General features: G+C 47.2%; 1 protein-coding gene across 1 annotated transcript in view; it reads right to left on the bottom strand.

Moving 5' to 3' along the window:
* LOC142905813 (polypeptide N-acetylgalactosaminyltransferase 18-like) overlaps positions 1-20,034 on the bottom strand; it is a 108,955-nt gene that overhangs the window by 68,122 nt on the left and 20,799 nt on the right. The window contains exon 5 of the mRNA XM_076052952.1: positions 14,964-15,161. Coding sequence (XP_075909067.1) covers positions 14,964-15,161 — 198 coding nt within the window. The remainder of the gene's footprint in view (positions 1-14,963; positions 15,162-20,034) is intronic.

Genomic DNA, 20,034 nt, shown 5'->3' with positions numbered 1-20,034 from the left:
ATGTGTTTAATCTCTTTCACTAGACTTTCACCATCTGACACTGTTTTAGCTTGACTTATGAGTGTCTTGATAAGAAAGGATTTCTGAGATGGGTGATGATGTGAATCTGCATTCAGATAGGCATCAGTGTGCGTTTGCTTTCGGTAAACGCTGTGTTATTTTGCCTTTTAGACCATGTCCAAGCAAAATATCTAGGAACGGGAGTCTGTTATTCACCTCCATTTCCATGGTGAACTGGATGGCCGGGTTTTGTGCATCTTTACCATGTGGCCAGACAACCAAAGTGTCATCAACATATCTAAACCAAAAAGATGGTTTTAATGTACTCGAGGCAAGTGCTCTTGTTTCAAAGTTTTCCATGTACAGGTTTGCTATAGCGGGAGATAAAGGAGAACCCATTGTAGCTCCTTCCTTTTGTTTAAAGAAATCACCTCTCCATAAGAAGTGTTATTTAAACAATGATCACCTGGTTTCGGGATATCTTTTGGTAAATCTGTATTCTTTACTAGTGTATCAAGTAATTTAAGCGACTCGTTCACTGGAACCTTTGTGAATAGAAAAATCACATCAAAACTCACCGCAATATCATTATGGTTAAGTTTGATATCTTTAATCACATTCACAAGATGTTCTTATTTTTTTATGAATGAAGATATCCTACCGAGGTAGGGATGTATTTGTTTAGTTATATATTTTACCGGTGGTTTTGAGGCCCTTGGTTTAATTTGGTATTGCTCATTCTTAGGGATTAATGAATTTGCAATCATTGCAGTAGTCTTACGTTCTAAAGTATTAGTTGGATCTCGTTTAATTTTAATGTAGGTACTTTCGTCTAGTAAATCTTTAATTTTATTATCATAATCGGTGCGTGACATCACTACAGTAGTGCGGCCTTTATCAGCTGCAAGGATGTGAACATCTTTTTTTAATCGAAGCTCTCTTAAGGCTTTTGCTTCGTTCGAGCTAATATTTACTTTTGGTACTTTACTATTCTCAATTATTTTGGAAACCTCGTATCTAGTCATCTCTGCTTCATTATGTGGAAGGTGTCTTACTGCTGATCCTACCTCAGCAATTATCTCATCCACTGGAATTGTGCTATGGGGTAACAGGCAAAGTTAAGGCCATTCGAAAGGATGGAAATCATGTCACTGGTTAAAACAGTGTTAGTTAAGATCAGTACGGTTTTGTTTTTAAATTGTTCGTTTTTAGTAGAGAATTGTTTATTAAGAAGTCTAGAGAATGTATTAATTTGGTTTGTTTTTGTCAGTTCTAGATTTGAAGTGTTCGTGACTGCAAGGATTCATACTCTTTGGTTCTTTCAGTAAAGTCACGTAGGTAAAGAAAATGAAAATAAATTAAATCACGACGTTTCGGACACAACAAAGCGTTCGTCATCAGGTGGGACAACCACAGCAGAAACAGTTGCTGAAGTAGGCAAAAAAGCCGCTAATAACAGGGGGTTATATAGATGAGGGAGGGCGAGCAGAGCCAAGGCTAGAGAGGGTGGGGGGGAGGGAGCAAATATAATATTGAGGGCAAATAACCTGAGGAGCAGGGAGCGGTAAATTAACCTGCACTGCAAGACTGATATGCACGGCAAATTTCTCAATGATGGGAATGAGCAGGGCTGGGTGTAAGAGACTGGAGATGCGGATATGAAAGCAAACTATAAAGCAGTTAAGGTTTTACCAGGTTAATGACATCCTTCCAACGATTGATCAATTTGTATCCATCTTCTTGGTTGAAGTTATGTCTATGTTTATATATCTGGAGGATGAACAAACCTTTGATAGAAGCCAGAAGGTTTGCAGAGGACCTTGGTCTCGGAGAAAACAATATCATGAGAGCCCACAGCGTTATTGCAACGGTCGGCAACGGTGGAATAATTAGTTTTGCCGTGATTCAAATCTGACTTGTGCTTGCGGACACAGTCAGAGACATGACGTTTCGTTTCCCCAATGTAACAATCACCACGGATGCAGCTTAGTGTGTAGATTCCCGGGTATTGCAAGTCAGGAATGACATCTTTCATAAATGGGATTAGATCACGGATTTTGTGTACTGTACTGAATCGGACCTGGATCTTGTGTTTGTTTAAGATTTTGGAAATCTTTTTGGTGACGCCAGCTATGTATGGTAACGTGATGATTTTGATCAGTGTCTCAAGGGGTTGTTTCTCCACGGTTGGAGAGACAGCTTTGCGGATGATACGGTCCGAATATCCATTCATCTTAAGGGTCGGTGTAAATGTTCCAGTTCACTGGCTAGGTGGTGTTGGTTAGAAATGCAGTGGGCCCTATGGTATAGTGTTTTGATGAGGGAATTCTTCTGTGCCGGATGGTGGTGGGAATCAGGTTTCAGGTAGGAATCTGTATGGTTTGGCTTTCCTGTAGACAGAGTGTCCCAGGGAGCCATCAGGTCTCTTCCAAAACATCAAGGAATGGTAGTTTGCTATCCTTCTCCACTTCCATGGTGAATTTGATGGATGAGTGTATGGAATTAATGTGGTTGAGAAATTGGCTCACTGCTGGCAGGCCATGTGGCCAAATAACGAAAGTGTCATCCACATATTTCTTTCACAAGGAGGGACGTAGGGTGGATGTCTGTATGGCATCTGTTTCAAATTTCTCCATGAAACATTCGCTATAACTGGTGATAAGGGGGAACCCATAGGGGTACCTTCATTTTGTTTGTAGAAGGTAACATTACAGGTGCAGTAAGTGTTGGTAAGGCAGTGCCTAACCAGGGTAGGAACATCAGGGTTCAGTCCATGTTGGACTAAATCTTCAATTATTGCTAAGGTGTCAGGCACAGGAACCTTGGTGAACGGAGAGACAACATCAAAGCTGATGAGAAAATCACCTGGGGGACAATGAAATGCCCTTGATTAGAGAGACCAAGTGAGCTGAGTTATGCACTGCTGAGGTAATCTTGCCAGTGAATGGAAGCAAGGTATCAGACAGAAAACGTGCTAGCTTGTAGTTAGGTGAGTTGATAGTGGAAACGATGGGCCGAAGTGGAGTGCCTTCTTTATGGATCTTAGGACGACCATAGAATCTGGGTGGTCTGGCTGCAGAAGGTTTTAGGGAGAGCCGTTTTGCTAGTTCGATTAGAGAAGTCGAACTGGTAATGACATTGTTTTTTTGTAATCAGACTGTTAGTGGGATCTTGGTTGATTTTGGAGTAGCTATCATCATTAAAAAGGTCCTGGATTTTGTTGTTGTATGTGGTTTTATCCACGATGACAGTAGCATTGTCCTTGTTGGCTGATAGGATGACTATGTCATCCCTCTTTTTCAATTTTGCGAGTTCAAAATGCTCGTCTTTGCTGATGTTACTAACGGGGTTTTTTTTTTGCATTTTTAAGGATGGTGGCAATTTCAGCTCTAGCAACGTCTGTTGGGATGTGTCCCAAGCCTTTTAGGGCTACATCGACCTGGGAAATTATATCATCCACTGGGATATGTTTGGGGGTGACAGCGAAATTCAACCCTTTAGCTAGTACCGATTTTAGGTTGTCAGAAATTGGGATGTTACTCTGATTGATGACAATCTTATTAACATCTAACATTTTCACATGTTGATCTGGTTTCTTTTTTGACAAGAGGTTTAATTTAACGATCAAGTTAGCTTTGCATTAGGTTGACAATGAATTAGCAGAGGAGACTGTCATGTTATCAACATGGTCCCAATCCATGGTTGGAGAGACAGCTTTGCAGATGATAACAGATACCATCCAGACATCCACCCTACGTCCCTTCTTGTGGAAGAGATATGTCGATGACACTTTCGTCATTTGGACACATGGCCTGCCAACACTGCACCAATTTCTCAACCACATTATTTCCATACACCCATCCATCAAATTCACCATGGAAGTGGAGAAGGATGGCAAACTACCATTCCTTGATGTTTTGTTTGAGATGAGACCTGATGGCTCTCTGGGACACGCTGTCTACAGGAAAGCCACCCACACAGATTCCTACCTGAAACCTAATACCCACCACCACCCGGCACAGAAAAATTCCCTCGTCAAAACACTACACCATAGGGCCCACTGTATTTCTAACCAACACCACCTAGCCAGTGAACTGGAACATGTACACCAGTCCCTTAAGATGAATGGATATTCGGACCGTATCATCCGCACACGCTGTCTCTCCAACCATTGAGAAAAAGCCCCTTGAGACACTGATCAAAACCATCACGTTACCATGCATAGCTGGCGTCACCAAAAAGATTTCCAAAATCTTAAACAAACACAAGATCCAGGTCCGATTCAGTACAGTACACAAAATCGTGATCTAATCTCATTTGTGAAAGATGTCATTCCTGACTTGCAATACCCGGGAGTCTACACACTAAGCTGCATCCGTGGTGATTGTTACATTGGGAAACGAAACGTCATGTCTCTGACCGTGTCCGCGAGCACAAGTCAGATTTGAAACACGGCAAAACTAATTCTTCCACCATTGCCGACGATTGCAATAACACTGTGAGCTATCGTGATATTGTTTTCTCCAAGAACAAGGTGCTCTGCAAACCTTCTGGCTACTATTAAAGGTTTGCTCATGAAGCCATCCAGATATATAAACATAGACATAACTTCAACCGAAAAGATAGATACAAATTGAGCAATCATTGGAAAGATGTTATTAACCTGGTAAAACCTTAACTGCTTTATAGTTTGCCTTCATACCCTCATCTCCAGTCTCTTACACCCAGTCTTGCTCATTCCCATCATTCAGACATTTGCCATGCATATCAGTCTTGCAGCGCAGGTTCATTTACCGCTCCCTGCTCCTCAGGTTATTTGCCCTCAATGTCATATTTGCTCCCCCCCCACCCTCTCTATCCTTGGCTCCGTCCCCCCCTCCCTCATCTGTATAACCCCCTGTTACTAGTGGCTCTTTTGCCTACTTCAGCAACTGTTTTTGCTGTGGTTGTCCCACCTGATGACAGACGCTTGTATTGTGTCCGAAACGTCGTGATTTAATTTATTTTTATTTTCTTTACCTAGGTGACTTTACTGAAAGAACCAAAGAGTATAGTTTTTGTTAGATTAAATGAATTTATTCATTTGGCTAATAAAAACGAACAATTTAAAAACAAAACCGTAATGAACTTAACTAACACTGTTTTAACCAGTGACATGATTTCCATCCTTTCTAAAGGCCGTAACTTTGTGGTTACCCCACGCACAATTCCAGTGGATGAGATCATTGCTGAGGTAGAATCAGCAGTAAGACTACTTCCACATAATGAGGCAGAAATGACTAGACACGAGGTTGCCAAAATAATTGAGAATAGTAAAGTACCCAAAGTAAAAATATTAGCTAGAACGAACCAAAAGCCATAAGAGAGCTCCGACTAAATGAAGACATTCAACTCTTGGTGGCTGATAAAGGCTGCACTACTGTATTGATGTCACGAGCCGATTATGATAATAAAATTAAAGATTTACTAGACAAAAGTACCTACATTAAAATGAAACGAGATCCAACTAATACCTTAGAACGTAATACTACTGCAATCATTGCAAATTCATTACTCCCTAAGAATGAGCAATACCAAATTATGCCAAGGGCCTCAAAACCACTGATATTGTATGGGCGACCAAATGTTCATAAAATCGGCATCCCATTACGACCCATAGTCAGTACAATTGGCTATGCCACGTATAAATAAGCAAAATATGTAACTAAACAAATACAGCCCTACATCGGTAGGAGATCTTCATTCATACAAAAAATTCAGAACATCTTGTGAATGTAATTAAAGATATCAAACTTAACCCTAATGATATGCTGGTGATTTTTTGTGTGATTTCTCTATTCACAAAGGTTCCAGTGAACGAGTCGCTTAAATTAGTTGACACATTAGTAAATAATACAGGTTTACCAAAAGATATCCCGAAACTAGTTGATCATTGTTTAAATAAGACTTACTTCGTATGGAGAGGTGATTTCTTTAAACTAAAGGAAGGAGCATCAATGGACTCCCGCTATAGCAAACCTGTACATGGAAAACTTTTAAACAAGAGCACTTGCCTCGAGTACATTAAAACCATATTTTTGGTTTAGATATGTTGATGACACTTTCGTTGTCTGGCCACATGGTAAAGATGCACTTAATGATTTTCTAAATCATCTCAATGCACAAAATCCGGCCATTCAGTTCACCATGGAAATGGAGGTGAATAACAGACTCCCGTTCCTAGATATTTTGCTTGGACATGGTCTAAATGGCAAAATAACACAGCGTTTACCGAAAGCAATCGCACACTGATGCCTATCTGAATGCAGATTAACATCATCACCCAGCTCAGAAATCCTCTCTTATCAAGACACTCATAAGTCGAGCGAGATGGTGACAAGTCTAGTGAGAGAGATTAAACATGTTAAAGAAGCACTAAGACAGATTGGCTACAATAATGCTCAAATTAACAGAGCACTAAATTCCAAATCACGAACGCAAAGCAACACTGCTGAAAGCAATCAGATTGTTCAAACAATTAAAATACCATATATCTCAGGAGTAACTGACAACTTAGCCTGTGTTTTGCAAAAGCAAAAATTAAAGTAATATTTGGTACAATACACAGAATTCAAAAACTGGTATCTGGTACTAAAGACGAATTGCCTAAATTATCAACAGAAGGTGTATATTGGATTAATTGTTTATGTGGCAGATGCTATATTGGACAGACTGGACGTAACACTCAATTGATTTTGATAACGTTGAAGTGTTTTATAAAACGAATTATTACTGGCCAAGACTAATTAGAGAATCCATTGAAATTGAGAGAAATACAAGTAACTTTAATCGCTCTGACAGCTATAGGCTGAGTGCGGCCTGGAAGCGTATTATTAAATAAAATATATATTACTATTACAATTTCTGATCAGGGGAACAAATACCAATGAATAACAATTGAATGATTACCAATCTATTACATCATTACAATACCCTCCCCCTCTCCGCCTCAAATCACTGTACCTGAATGAGTTAAATGATGATGTCACCCTGCTGCTGCTCTATTTAAGACCAGGAGCAAGGGGAGAGCTTCACCATTCTGGCGAATTGCCCGATGATGCTGGATGTAATTACCAGCGAAGCCCGTTCTCGTTCTACCTGAAGTGCCACAGCGGCACACGTCGACATCCTGTGGATTTCCCAGCCACCCCGGGGTTTGCTAGGGCCCCAGGCCGGACGGATGGGGGTGCCCTTGCTGCCGGAGGGTGAGGGCGCCACCCGAGCTGCGGGGGAGGTGATTTCACCAGAACGAGTGAATGGAGGTGGCACGGAAGGAGACGGGGACGTGGAGTGCGCAGAGGACCATGGAGGATGCCCGCGGGGCCGAGAGAGACCGGAGGGACAGCACGGGCCCGCCTGGGGCGGGGGAGATGACGGGGGAGGTGCAGCAAGGGAAGGGTGCGAGGATGGTGGATGGACCGGAGGGGGCGGGGGGGGAGGAGCGAAGAGGATGAGGCGAAGCGCTGGGAGGCTGGGGAATGAGCGCCCCGAACAGAGCACAGGGGACGAAGTAGGAGGGATGCTATCAAGCCAGGGGCCATGGGAGGAACAGAGGAGGAAGATGACAGCGGACGCTGGTCCGGTGGGGGCGGGGAGACCCAGCGAAAGAGCGGGGAGGTGGCGCAGTGGAGCAGGGGCGGGCTTGACACCAACGCACGCCAGGAGGCACAACTGCGTCAGGGTGGAGTTGAAGGACGACGTGGGGGAGGAGCTGACGATTGATAGAGCGACCTTCGTGAGGTCGGTGATGCTCGGGATGTTGCAGGTGGAGGTGGCGGACCTGTACTGTTTGATTGCTTTGCCGGGGGGGAGGGCTTTTGACGTGAGCTTTACTTCGAGCCTCCTGCTGCAGAACTTCCTCACTCGCTTCGAGGAGAAGGCAGGGGTGATGCCTCTGGGATTCATGAGGACGCAGCTGCTGTCGAATCTAGAAACAAAGGTTGTGACTGTCTTCTTGTATAATGAGGCACTGCATGACCAGGACGTGGAGGTGTGGTTGAGACAGCATTGCGTGCTATTATTCAACTGCAAGAGGGTGCAAGACTCTGTGGGGATATGGACCGGGGCCAGGCAATGGAGGGTGCACCTGAAGACGGAGGGGGGGGGGGTTCTGAAACATATCCCGAGCACCTTAAACATTGGGGGGAACAGGGGGTATGTGGTATACGCGGGCCAGCCTAAACTATGTAGGAGGTGTGGGGGAAGGGGGCACCTGGCGGCAGCATGCAAGGCAAGAATCTGCTATAGGTGCAAGGCGCTGGATCACACGGTGGAGGAGTGCAGAGAGTCGGTCTAATGCAACCTCTGCGGTAGCAGAGGGCACCTGTATAGGAACTGCCCGGAATCGTATGCCAACAAGGTGCGGGCATACCGGGGTGGACGGGAGGGGGAGGCGGTGGAGGAGGCGACCGGACGGGGATCGGACCGGGAGCTTGTGGGGGAGGAGGAAGGAGAGACGGCAGAACCATGACCCCCCGGGGGGGGAGAGGGAGGGAGACCTGCGGGGGGGGGAAGCAACGACATCATCGGACCGGGAGGAGGGGGAGCAGGGGGAGGAGGGGAGGGAAGACGAGGGAGATGCCACAGGAATCCCCGTGGTGGACTAGGCGGAGGCAATGGGCGAGGAGGAGGGCGAGAGGGAGCAATGGGTGGAGGAAGGAGCTGAAGGGGCGTGGGAGGAAACAATGGGAAGGAAGAGGAAACTGGACAGAGCCCTAAAGGGGGCTGGCCCCCAGCATGACACGGATCCTTCAGGCTCCTCACCGGACACGGAGGTGTCTGGGTGGAGGAGGACAGAAGAAGGGGGCGGTTGAACCGGGGGAAGCCCCGGAGGTTGAGGGGTAGGAAGAAAGTACGGGAGAAGGCGGACAAGGACGGTTACGGGGAGCGTGCAACGGAGTCGGAGACGGACTAAAGTACACTCCGACATGGACCTCTCGGCGGCGTCCATAAACGTGAGAGGAATGAAGGGGAAGGGAAGGAGGGGAGCAATTATGCAACTGTTAAAGGCCACCAGAAGAGACGTGACCTTCCCTCAAGAGTGCCACCTACCGTACACCCTGGGCTCGGAAGAACTGCTTGAAGACTGGGACGGCCACTACTTATGGTCGGGTAGTAACGGGAATCGGTGCACTGGGGTAGTTACCCTCCTAGGCAGGAAGGAAATGCGGGTGGAGGGAACCCAAGAGATGATCCCGGGCCGACTCCTTTGTGTGGACGTGTCCTACCGAGGCGTGGTGTTGCGGCTGGTGAATGTGTACGCCCCTGTACGATGCATGGAAAGGGTAGAGTTGTGGGAGAGCTTAGCGACCCTACTGGTTACTAGGCGACAAGTCATCGTAGGGGGAGACTTCAATTGCCCACTATACTTAACAGACCTGGTGTCGGCAAAGGGGAGGAGGAAACTGGACTCTTCCTCCAGAAAGCTGAGAGAACTGATGGCGGACCTCGGCATGATAGACGCTTTCAGGAGGGGGCATGGTGTAAGGCCTGGGTACACATGGTCGGGCAAAAGTGGGGGAGTGCAGTCGCGTATAGATTTTATCTTCACCTCTGCCAAAGTAGAAGTGGAAAGTGCGGGGGTGGAGCCCTTCCCCTTCTCGGACCACAAAATGGTCGTGGCAGGACTCGCGATCCCAGGTGGGGCGAGGAGAGGAAAAGGGATGTGGAAAATGAACGTGGGTCTATTGGAGGACCAGAAAGTGGTGGGGGACTTTGTGCAAAAATACAACGACTGGAGGACCTTACAGGACTGTTTTCCCACGAGGGTGGAATGGTGGGGCCAGATGAAGGGCAAGGTGAAAGCACTATTCCAGTACCATTAGTAGGAGGAGGGGAGTGAACAGGGAGTTGAGGCAGTGGAACGCCAGGTTGGAGAGGATGTACAGATTGCTTGAGCTATGTTTCCCAATGGGGGAAAGGATAGAGGAATTGAAAGGGAGGATAACCTCAGTGTTGGAAAGGAGGGCTAGACAGCTAGTGTACAGGGCGAGGGTTAGGGCAACGGAGGAGGGGGAGAAGTGCACGAGGTTCTTCTTCAAAGCAGGTAGGGAGGGGGATAACGTAGTTAGGGAATTGGTAAGCCCTACCAGGGGCAGGCAGACGACGATGGCAGGGATGATGAGCATAGCGGAGGACTACTATAGGGAGCTGTATGGGAGAAAAGGGACAGATGGGGGGAAGTGGGAGGAGCTGTTGGGGGCACTGGGGAGGAGGATTGGGAGCCTGAAATCGCTGGGGGAGAAGATTCAGCAGGGAGAAGTGGAGGGGGCGGTGAAGGGGCTGAATAGGAATAGAACCCCGGGCCCAGATGGTATCCCAGCGGAGTTCTACGTCAAGTTCTGGGAGCACCTGAAGGAGGACATGTTGCAAATCTGTAGGGAGACTTTAGAGGAGGGCCGGGTGCCGGACGATATGCGGGAGGGTTTAGTTACGCTGATTTATAAAGGGAAGGGGGATCGCAAAGACTTGGGAAGCTGGTGCCCAATTACACTCCTAAACACGGACTATAAAATTTTAACAAGGATAGTTGTGGCCCGATTAGGGAAGGTGGTGGGGGGGGGGGGGGGTGGTAGAGCCGGATCAGACGTGCGTGGTCCCGGGGAGGAGGATCGCGGACTCCCTGGTGGTGCTGAGGGAGGCTATAGAAGGGGAAAGAGAGAGGGAGTGTCCGCTGGGGATTCTGAGCTTGGACTTGGACAAAGCCTTTGACCGTCTTTCGCATGAGTATATGCTGGCGGTGATGGAGGGAATGGGAATGAGTGGGCCCCTGGTGGAGTGGGTGGCACGGCTCTACGGTGGGCTCAGGGCTAGGCTTTTGATAAATGGGGAACACTCGGGGGTGATTCAAGTAGAGTCCGGGGTGCGGCAGGGGTGCCCGATGTCCCCGGTCTTGTTCGTCATGAGCATGGAACCTCTTGCGCAGACAATAAGGGGTAACCAAAGGATTAGGGGGGTGACAATCCCAGGCAACAAAGAGCAAGGGAAAATTACATTGTATATGGACGACGTGGCCGTGCTGTGCAGGGACGTTGCGTCGGTGTGGAGAGCTATGGAGGAGACAGGTCGGTTCTGTGCGGCCTCCGGCTTGAAGATTAACACGAGGAAGAGCGAACTGATGGCCTTTGGAGACTCGAGGTTGTTCGAGGGTCGGCCACCGGAGTTGAGGCTACAGACGGAAGAGATCACAGTGCTAGGGGTGACCTTCTGTAGGGATAGATCAGCGGAGCATAACTGGGAGAAAAGGATAAGGAAGGCGAAGGGACGTTTGGGTAAGTGGGCAGGGAGGCGGCTCACGATGGCTGGGAGGATCATGGTGGTGAAGGTGGAGATACTGCCAACGCTAAACTACCTGGCGCAAGTATCCCCACCTGGTAGGAGGGAGGTCAGGGCCTTGACATCGACGCTATTCGGATTTATCTGGGGGGGAGGGATGGAGAGGGTGAGGAGAGCGATACTGTGCAAGCAGGTTGTGAACGGGGGGAGGGGCGCCCCAAATGTGGAGTACACCCTGATCTCGATCTTTGTGTGTAATGCCATGAGACTGTTCTCCTCCACAGAGCCGCGAGGCAAGGCGGCATGCTACATGAGGTATCACCTGACGTGGCGCCTGAGGGGCCTCGGGATGACCCAAGCCGAGAGGAGCCCACCCTTGGACTGGCCGGGGGGCTGGTTGAGTGATGTGGTGGGGGACTACGTAGGGCAGCACGGCCTGAACCTGTGGGCGGACCGGTGGAGCCCCATAGAGGTGCGGGCCGAGGTGGAGAAAGGGGAGACCTGTGAGGAGGTGCCAGGTGCGAGAAAGGCGGTACACCAGCAAATTTGGAGGAACATGTCGTCGACGGCACTCACAAAAGAACAGAGGAACCTATCCTGGCTGGCGGTCCGGGACAAACTGGTGACGAGGGGCTTCATGTACGCCCACCAAATGGCACGCACCCCCAAATGCCCGAGGGGTTGCAACGGGGACGAGAGCACTATACATGTGATGGTGGCATACCCCTTTGCCCAGGAGGTGTGGAGGCGGAGCGAGCCGCTGTTGGCCCGGTTCGAAGGTGAAAACGTGGGCCATTATGTGGGGGGAATTGCGGGGAGTGGGAGGGGAGGACAGGGACAGGGCGTGGGCCATAATAGGCGCAATAAAGGAGGCCTTATGGAAGGCGCACAAGAAGGAACTGGAGGGGTCCCAGATGATCCCTTTGGAAACGTGCTACGTGGCAACGAGGTTGTTGAAGAGGGTGGTGGAGGTGGATCGGGTGAGGCTGGGACACGAAGCCACACGGGAAAAGTGGAAGTGGCCACTGCCCAGGGTGGGTTAGGGTGGCCTGGGATGGGGGGGGGGGCTTTTACTGGCGCCCGGGGGCAAGGTCGCGCGTGGCTGGAGGGGAGGTAGCCCCTCCATGCACAGATGTGCCCCAGTGCTGTGTCGGGGGTGATTCCGGTCTCGCGGATGGGTCGGTAGCCGGGTGGAGCCTTCGTGGCGCGCGGGAGGGGGCGGCTCCTCGATCTTTGTTTTGTTTTTCTTCGCTGTGAAACTGAATACAATTTTAAAAATCGTAATTACCAGCGAAACGTCGTACTTAATTTTTTTTAAATGACGCTGATTCACTCTTCAGCACACCGGTGGGCTAAAGTAGTGAACTATTTGTCCTTTGTAAACGTGACACAATGTTTTACTGTTTGGCCGTGTCGGGTGGTGGAGGGTTACGACACATTTATAAATAACGCGATCTAACCCAAAACTTTTTTAAAAGGTAAAATATATTGAAGGAAAATTATTCAACCAAAAAAATATATTCATGATTTTTTTTACATGCGGTCTATCATGGACCAAGCCCGATTAACGCATCTGCCTTTCATATCAATAGAGCATAAAGTTGCATTATCCTTTAAGGAAATCCTAAACTGATTAGCTGGCATGAAAGAAAGATGCATGATAACTTAATTGTGAGTATTGTCCCTCTAAATATTTAATAAAACTATTGTAGTGACATCGTGATGTCACTTTGTAATGCCGGCCCTAGAGAGGCATGGCGTGCGATGTACTGGCATCGCGGACACCCCGTATATGTGGGTTCGGTGAGCGCTGTGACATGGCGCTGAGCAGCACCACGCGTGGCGTGCAGTGCCGACCCCTACAGGATGGGGTGTAAGAGTGTCAGCCATGAAATGGGGTTACTGCAGGCCATGGCACTCTGGTTGACCCTGGAAGACACTTGATGGATAAGATCTACACAGGGGACCCCAAGTGGGGGCTAAGGGTGGTAACGTGTCGGGCGAGATCCTGCTAGTGGATTCTAGAAGGTGGTCGTGACCAAAGGCGGAGCCAGCCACGACCAGTGAGGATATAAATCGGGTCCCCAGAGGGACCGGGGTTCAGCGTTGCTGTTGTTATCCTAAAGATCTACGTCCTACGTCCGAGAAGAGTCACCAACACGTGGACCTGGACCCAAGCCGGGGTCCAGTCCATTGTAGCTACTCCCAGTGTGATTAGTGTAGTTAGCCTGGTGGTCCACCACCATAGGTTGTTATCAGGTAAAGGGGCAGTCACCCCTTTGTGTTGGTGTCAATGAATGTGTTGCTTCCCAAGAGCACGTCTGCAACTCGGTTGAATCCACTACACTATCACTGTGAGACGAGACTGTCTTCCTATAAAGTCAATGCACGGTGCAACTAAAATCATATATATATATAGTTATAGCTTACATATTAGTGTATACGGGTTAAAAACATATGTAGCTATTTCAGTAAAAGTGAGTCAGCAGAAAGGAAGGCGGCCCACTGTGGTATCTGCATTCCCCTGTTGAAATTGCTAGTTGTGCCCCTGAATCAACCCATAGGCATCTGTGTCAACCCGAAGGGATGGATCTTCCAGCAACTGTTTAAATGCGAATACAGCGCAGGTTACATCAACAAATGCGTATCTTGGTACTTGACAATTGTAACTTTGATCCTTATCCTCTGTATAGTATCGATATCAAAGGTAATGTGCCATTTTTATCGAGGTACTACAACTGTGTGTGGTCTGGGACTGTTTTGTTGCTGTTTTTGCTGCCTTGCTCAAGCTTGATACATCTGATTTATATAATTAATACATTACTAATATACATTTAGTGGGCTGCTTTACCCATTGTATCTATTTTGCACTCCCATCATTGTGTGTTTGTGTTTTTTGCTTTCTGACCCCTTGCCGCATTCTGGACATCTATAAAAAAAAGAGCTTCATAGCTTATCAAATTCCTCCTGCAGTCTAAATAAATATTATGATTCTGAAGTAACGCGGCATTCCCCGCTGTGATCCGGTAGGGGTGCCGATGTATTTGGGTGCCGCAGTGGCGAGATGTTTACTACCTCGCCTGGTATACAGGAGGTCGTGGGATCAATCCCGACCCTGATGCCTGCTGTATATTTGAAATGTTTGTGTTCTCCCTGTGGTTGCATGGATTTTTACCCGGGTCCTCCAGTTTCCCCCCCCCCCCCCCCCACGTTTAGAATGAACATCACACGTTTAGAGTATTTGGCTGCTTTATATTTCCACGTGTTAATCCACTTCGTTGGGCTATTATTTGTAATAGCCAGGTCGATTCTGAAAAAGAGATACTATATAACTCATTAAGACTTACCTGGTAAAATAAAACGTAATTTTTTTCATTCATAAGAAGTTTTTTGGGCTTAGATCACGTAAATATAAATATTTTGTTAAACCTGCCACCACCTGACACAGCCAATTAGTAAGGGTTGTTACCTAAACAAAACATGCCAATTAGTTACTAATTAGGCACACCAGGGTGTTAGAGAGTAAATCCAAAACATTTACAATTCGAGTACGACGTTTTGCCGGTAATTACAACCATCCTCATAAGGCAACAGCCTATGTGTTAGTTTAGTTTTTACTTCAGGATTGTCGCCTGTTGACATGAGCTCACCTGATTGGAGCCGTGGGGTCATTGCTGTTGACCCAGTCAGGGGGAGGCGGGTAGTAGACGCCCCAGAGTTGATTGTCAAATGCCTGCGCTTGTGATTCAAAGTGAATGACCTCGAAGTTGTTGAAGAGTATTTGATCAAAGATCGTGGAGACAATCACCTTGCGGTCTTCCTGTATCCTCGCCAGAATCGGCTCAGCCCTGCGTAGTGATAACACAGTGAATACTTTCATTCATCAATTGAATAAATACAGTCTGTTCTCCTATAACATGGTTGTTTCGTTTCTAAAGAACACCGGGTTATGGAAAAAATGCATCATAATATAGGCTAAAGCAGAGTCTGCGATAACATGAGATATGTATGCAGGCTGAACAAAACCGAGGTGCATTGGTAGCATTTTGAAGCATCCAGCACCATCCTACCTTGTGTGATGCTATGCCGAGGCAGCCATACAACCATATATTCCTACTTGCACGATGTAATTTCATTCACTCAATCGCGTTATATCAAATTCTCATCCTCGTTATAAAAAAATGAGTTCCCTAATACATTTATCGCATTATATCCAATTCGCCTTATGAAAACACGTTATATGAGAACAATCTGTAATTGCTTTTGAATGTAGCCTTATTTGTGCTAAAGTACATCTCAGATGGATTGTGGAATTGTAACTAAGGCAAGCTTTCGCATTGAGGAGTGTAAACCACAATTGGTCCATATGATTGCCTGAGGTCTGTATATATATGTCGGGATGTTTGACTAACTCTATGAGTAAGTGTTTATTTATTCTCTTTGTCAGCAAAAATGCACTACCACTAGTTTACAATGTGTGCCTCTCACATAACAACGCTATAGTGTTGTACCCTCTGTACAAAAATGTAATCCTGTGAGTTAATTTAGGAACGTTGTTGTGCACTGCATCGCACCGAGGAAGACCACAGTTGGTAATTGGCTCTATAGTACAGGTATCCCTCGACTTACAAACGATCGGTTTACAAAAATTTTTGTTAAAACTACTGACAAATTATAGAAGCTTTTCAATGAACGAAATCGAATTTCCGCTTAACTGAAACGCACCGTGAGATCATCATACAAGAGCCACCCGGGAGGCTGCATATGTATGTACAACTTATTTCGCACCGTACATAGCCAACCGTGCTAATCGGAGATGTCCATCCATGACAGCATCACGGTATCTCTATGGTGCAATGTTAATGCCTCTACATCACCTTTCCAGTCATTCCAAAATTGTTTTGGTGTTGTGAAAAGTTATATAGGTATGTAAAGACAGTACAGGGGACTAGCGGTCACAGGGGGTAATGGCAGAGGAATTAGAAAAGGAACAGACTAGGGGTCACAAGGGGTAATAACAGGTTAATTGACATAGTGGGCACAGGGAATAATGACAGGGGAATTAGCATGGGAAAAAACGATGGGCCATAGGGGGTAATGACAGGTTAAGGGACAGACAGGGGAACGATCTGGGGTCTACGAGAAGGATCGAAAATAGGGGCTGTGGCCAAGTTATAGAAGGGGACATGTGCAGATCAAGGATCGAAAGCCATCGAGAGGGTTCGAGAGTAGGGGCGTGGCCAAGGGTCAAGGGATGGCCACACTGGGGATAAAAGGAGTCGAGAGGAGAGACTCGAGGCTGCTGTTGGAGTCGGAGTCTTTGCCTGTCAAGTGAACGTGTCTTCAATAAATAATCATCAAAAGGCAATGTCTCCTGGAGTCGTTACAGGTGTATTATGAGGTTGGGAGTAGAGTGTGAATCACTGTCCAAAACACATCCCTAATTTTTGTAAAAAAAGCTATTTTGATTACGACATTTTTAAGAATCCAACCCTTTCGTAAATTTAGGGATACCTTTGTAGAGAAGGGATTGTACGCAGTGAGCGTAGTTGAGAGGGTGCATTTATGGGATAAACAGCTGTAAGCGTTGCGGCACGGGGTAGACTCTGCAGAGGCAGGAGCTGGAGGCAATAATTAGGGATTAGCGAGTGCAAGAGGCGCCGTGGAGAGTGGCAGCTTAAGAGGGGGCATGTGATGACTCGGAATGAGGAGGGGTATTTAAGCAGGAGTGTGCATGAGTAGCGGGAGTTGTTTGGGGACCAAGAGAAGAGACGTCTCGCCGCTGCCGCTCGGACCGTTAACGGGACCTCGCCCCTCACCTCGTCGCCGGGCGGGTGTTGGCTGAAGCCCCCGCCTGGGACGGATGGGTGAGTGGGTGCGAGGCAGCGTAGGTGAGACCGAGGAGCAGCGGCGAGATAAAGAAGAGGAGGTGCGGGGCGGAGTAGATGAGAGGATGTAGGAGGAGGAAGCGGCGTATGTGATCACAGTGAGAGGCAGTCATAGGTGTGCCTACAACTGTTGCGAGAATAGGATTAATAAAGTGTAAGCAGGTGACCTCTTACTCAGTGTCAGTGTGAGTAATTTGATATGCTACACCTTTATATGCAAACATATACATTTGGTGCTGCATTCACTGATTGGTTGTCCTGAAAATATATGGCGTGGATCGAATTGAGGACACCTCTCGTCAATAATTACTACTATAATAGCCCATAAATGTGTGTAACGCGCGTGACGTCACTCCACATGCCGCACCCCCCCCCCCCCCCGTCATTAATAATAAAATAATCATGAGCGAGTGGATTTTTACACTTACGCGGAAGGAGGTTTTTTTTCGCCAAGTCCCTTCAAATATGACGTTTCTTTACAGAAAGTGACATAAAAAATAAATATACGCAGCACAGTGTTACATCCGTACATGATGTCACTGCAAAAGAGCCCCCCCACCCCCCTCAGCAGAGAAACATTTTTTTCCGCAAATTCGCTTTAAATTTGACGTGTTTTATTGAATTTTATTCAAATGAATAATTGTACGCAGCAACAAAGTGCTTTTGGTGTCTTTATTTTTTCAGCACTTTAAACAAAAGGTAAGTATAATTTTTGCTTCTAAATGATTCTAAAATATATGCATTTCTCCGTGATTTTCCAGATATTGTATCGAATTAAAATTGATTGAAACCCCAGCGAGTGAAAGTAGAAGAAAATAAAGTATTAGAGCAGTGATTTTGAACTATTTGAAGGTGAGTTAAATGCAGTGCTACAGTGACATGAAGTGACGTGTTTAATGACGTAGTTTTGTGCAAGAATCACTGCCATTAATACAGTACTACAGTGAAATGCAGTGAAGTGTTTGATTACATCGTTTTGTGCAAGATTCACTGCAATTAAATTTACACAAGATACAATAATACTCTTGTAAATCTTTTTGTAACTTTAATGGTTATGTTTGGTCTTTTTTATTAAAAACTTACTTCTGACAGTATTAGAAGTCTACTTTCTTGACTCTTCGCTATCAGTCGTCCATCACGTAAGAAAAATGTGTCGGTTCAAAGCTTTAGGTGAGTTCAAAGCAGTGCTAAAGGTACGTGAAGTGTTTATTCAACTTATGTTGAGACGGATATTGTTTGCCTTTTAAAATTGCACAAGATACACAAGAGTCCGTGCTCAAATAATTAACAAATTGTAATTATTCTTTTTGTTCTTAATTTGAAGCTTTCGTGAGTGCAGGGAGCCATACTCTTTGGTTCTTTCGGTGAAGTCACGTAAGTAGAAAATAATAAAATAAAACAAACAAAATAATGTATGATGACGTTTCGATTGCAACACAAGCGTTCGTCAATAAAGAATTAAAGCTTTCGTGACTGCATAAATTACTCATTGTTTTTTTCGGTAAAGTCATGTATGTAGAAATACCATAAAATTATATTAAAATAAATCAATCACGACGTTTCGACCGCAACAAGCGTGTTGCGGTCGAACCTGGGATTGTAACCTGGGATTGTAATTGCATGGTCATGGCAGGGGCTATTGAGCCACCGCAGATGGAGACACGCACATGCAACACGGGTCAGTGGGCTGGTAGTGGGAAGAGCAGAAAGCGGACGTCGAGGGGACCACTGTGGTGACGTCACCAGAGCTAGGATCCGACAATCAAAAGAGCGGGAAAATCCAGGCCCCTGATTGGACGGGAGGCCAAGGGGGCGAAACAGTGGAACGCATTTGTTATGGGTAGGATAAAAGGAGGGGGATTCAGGCAGTAGAGGGCAGTTGTTATTCAAGGCATCGAGATCAGCGGGGTGTTGGAGCCGGCCGTTCGAGTCACCCATGTGACGAGATTCAACGCAGCCAGGCCCAATTCTCCATGGAGACAACGTACAGCATCACCCTTCCACAGCTTCCAGCGCATCAGAGTGGGAGTAAGCGTAAGTAAGGGAGAGGTGAGCTTGGGCTAAATAACAAAGGGAGAATAGGGTAGCGCCCAGCAGGATAGGTTGCGAGAGATAGGTTAGGGTTAAGTCCCGGCCAACTGAGGGATAGGCTAGCGTCTGCTCACCCACATTGGCAGTCTGAGCTACGTTGGATTTGTTGCGGAGAATAAATCGCCAGGAGAGTATAAACCGTGTCGTGTGGTCTCTGTGAGCGGAGAAAGGAGTGTGGAATGTCGTGGGTCGGGTCGCCGGGGCGCACGGTAATTACACCCAACCGTTCGGTAGACCGTCTGGTGTTCGCGTACACGCGCGGCTGTTTAAACGGCCTTTAAATCGGGGTGGAGTGAGTCCCTCCAATCAGCAGCCCATGCATGGTGGATGCCCCCTGACTTCTGACCCTCGACCCCGAGTCCCGTGCGTGGGCGCTCGGTGCGGCCGCGGAGTTACGCGTCGGCGCGCTTTATCCCTTTATTTACGCACGAGACAGGGTTTTACTCCGCGGGTGCGCCCACCTCAGCACGTCCGCCACTGAGCCCGCGTAGCACGTCGTAAGCGTAAAGTGGTCCGTTCCACCAATTGAATCATGAATACGCAGGGGGCAGCAGCAAAGTCGGGGGTACAGGGGAGCAAGGAATTGGGGGGCAGTAGCCCGCACCCGACAGAGCTGTCGGGGAGCAGTAGCACGATCATGACGGAGGAGACGGGGGCCAGCGGCCCCAACACGATCATAACGGAGGAGACGGGGGTCAGCGGCCCCAACAGCCGCTCCCCTTACCCCACTCATCTAGCGGGG

Source organism: Petromyzon marinus, chromosome 59 (genome assembly GCF_048934315.1).
Source record: "Petromyzon marinus isolate PM22_M1 ecotype Great Lakes invasive population chromosome 59, UKy_Petmar_22M1.pri1.0, whole genome shotgun sequence".
NCBI classification, from domain to species: domain Eukaryota; kingdom Metazoa; phylum Chordata; class Hyperoartia; order Petromyzontiformes; family Petromyzontidae; genus Petromyzon; species Petromyzon marinus.
This window is presented reverse-complemented; position numbering and strand designations above follow the sequence as displayed.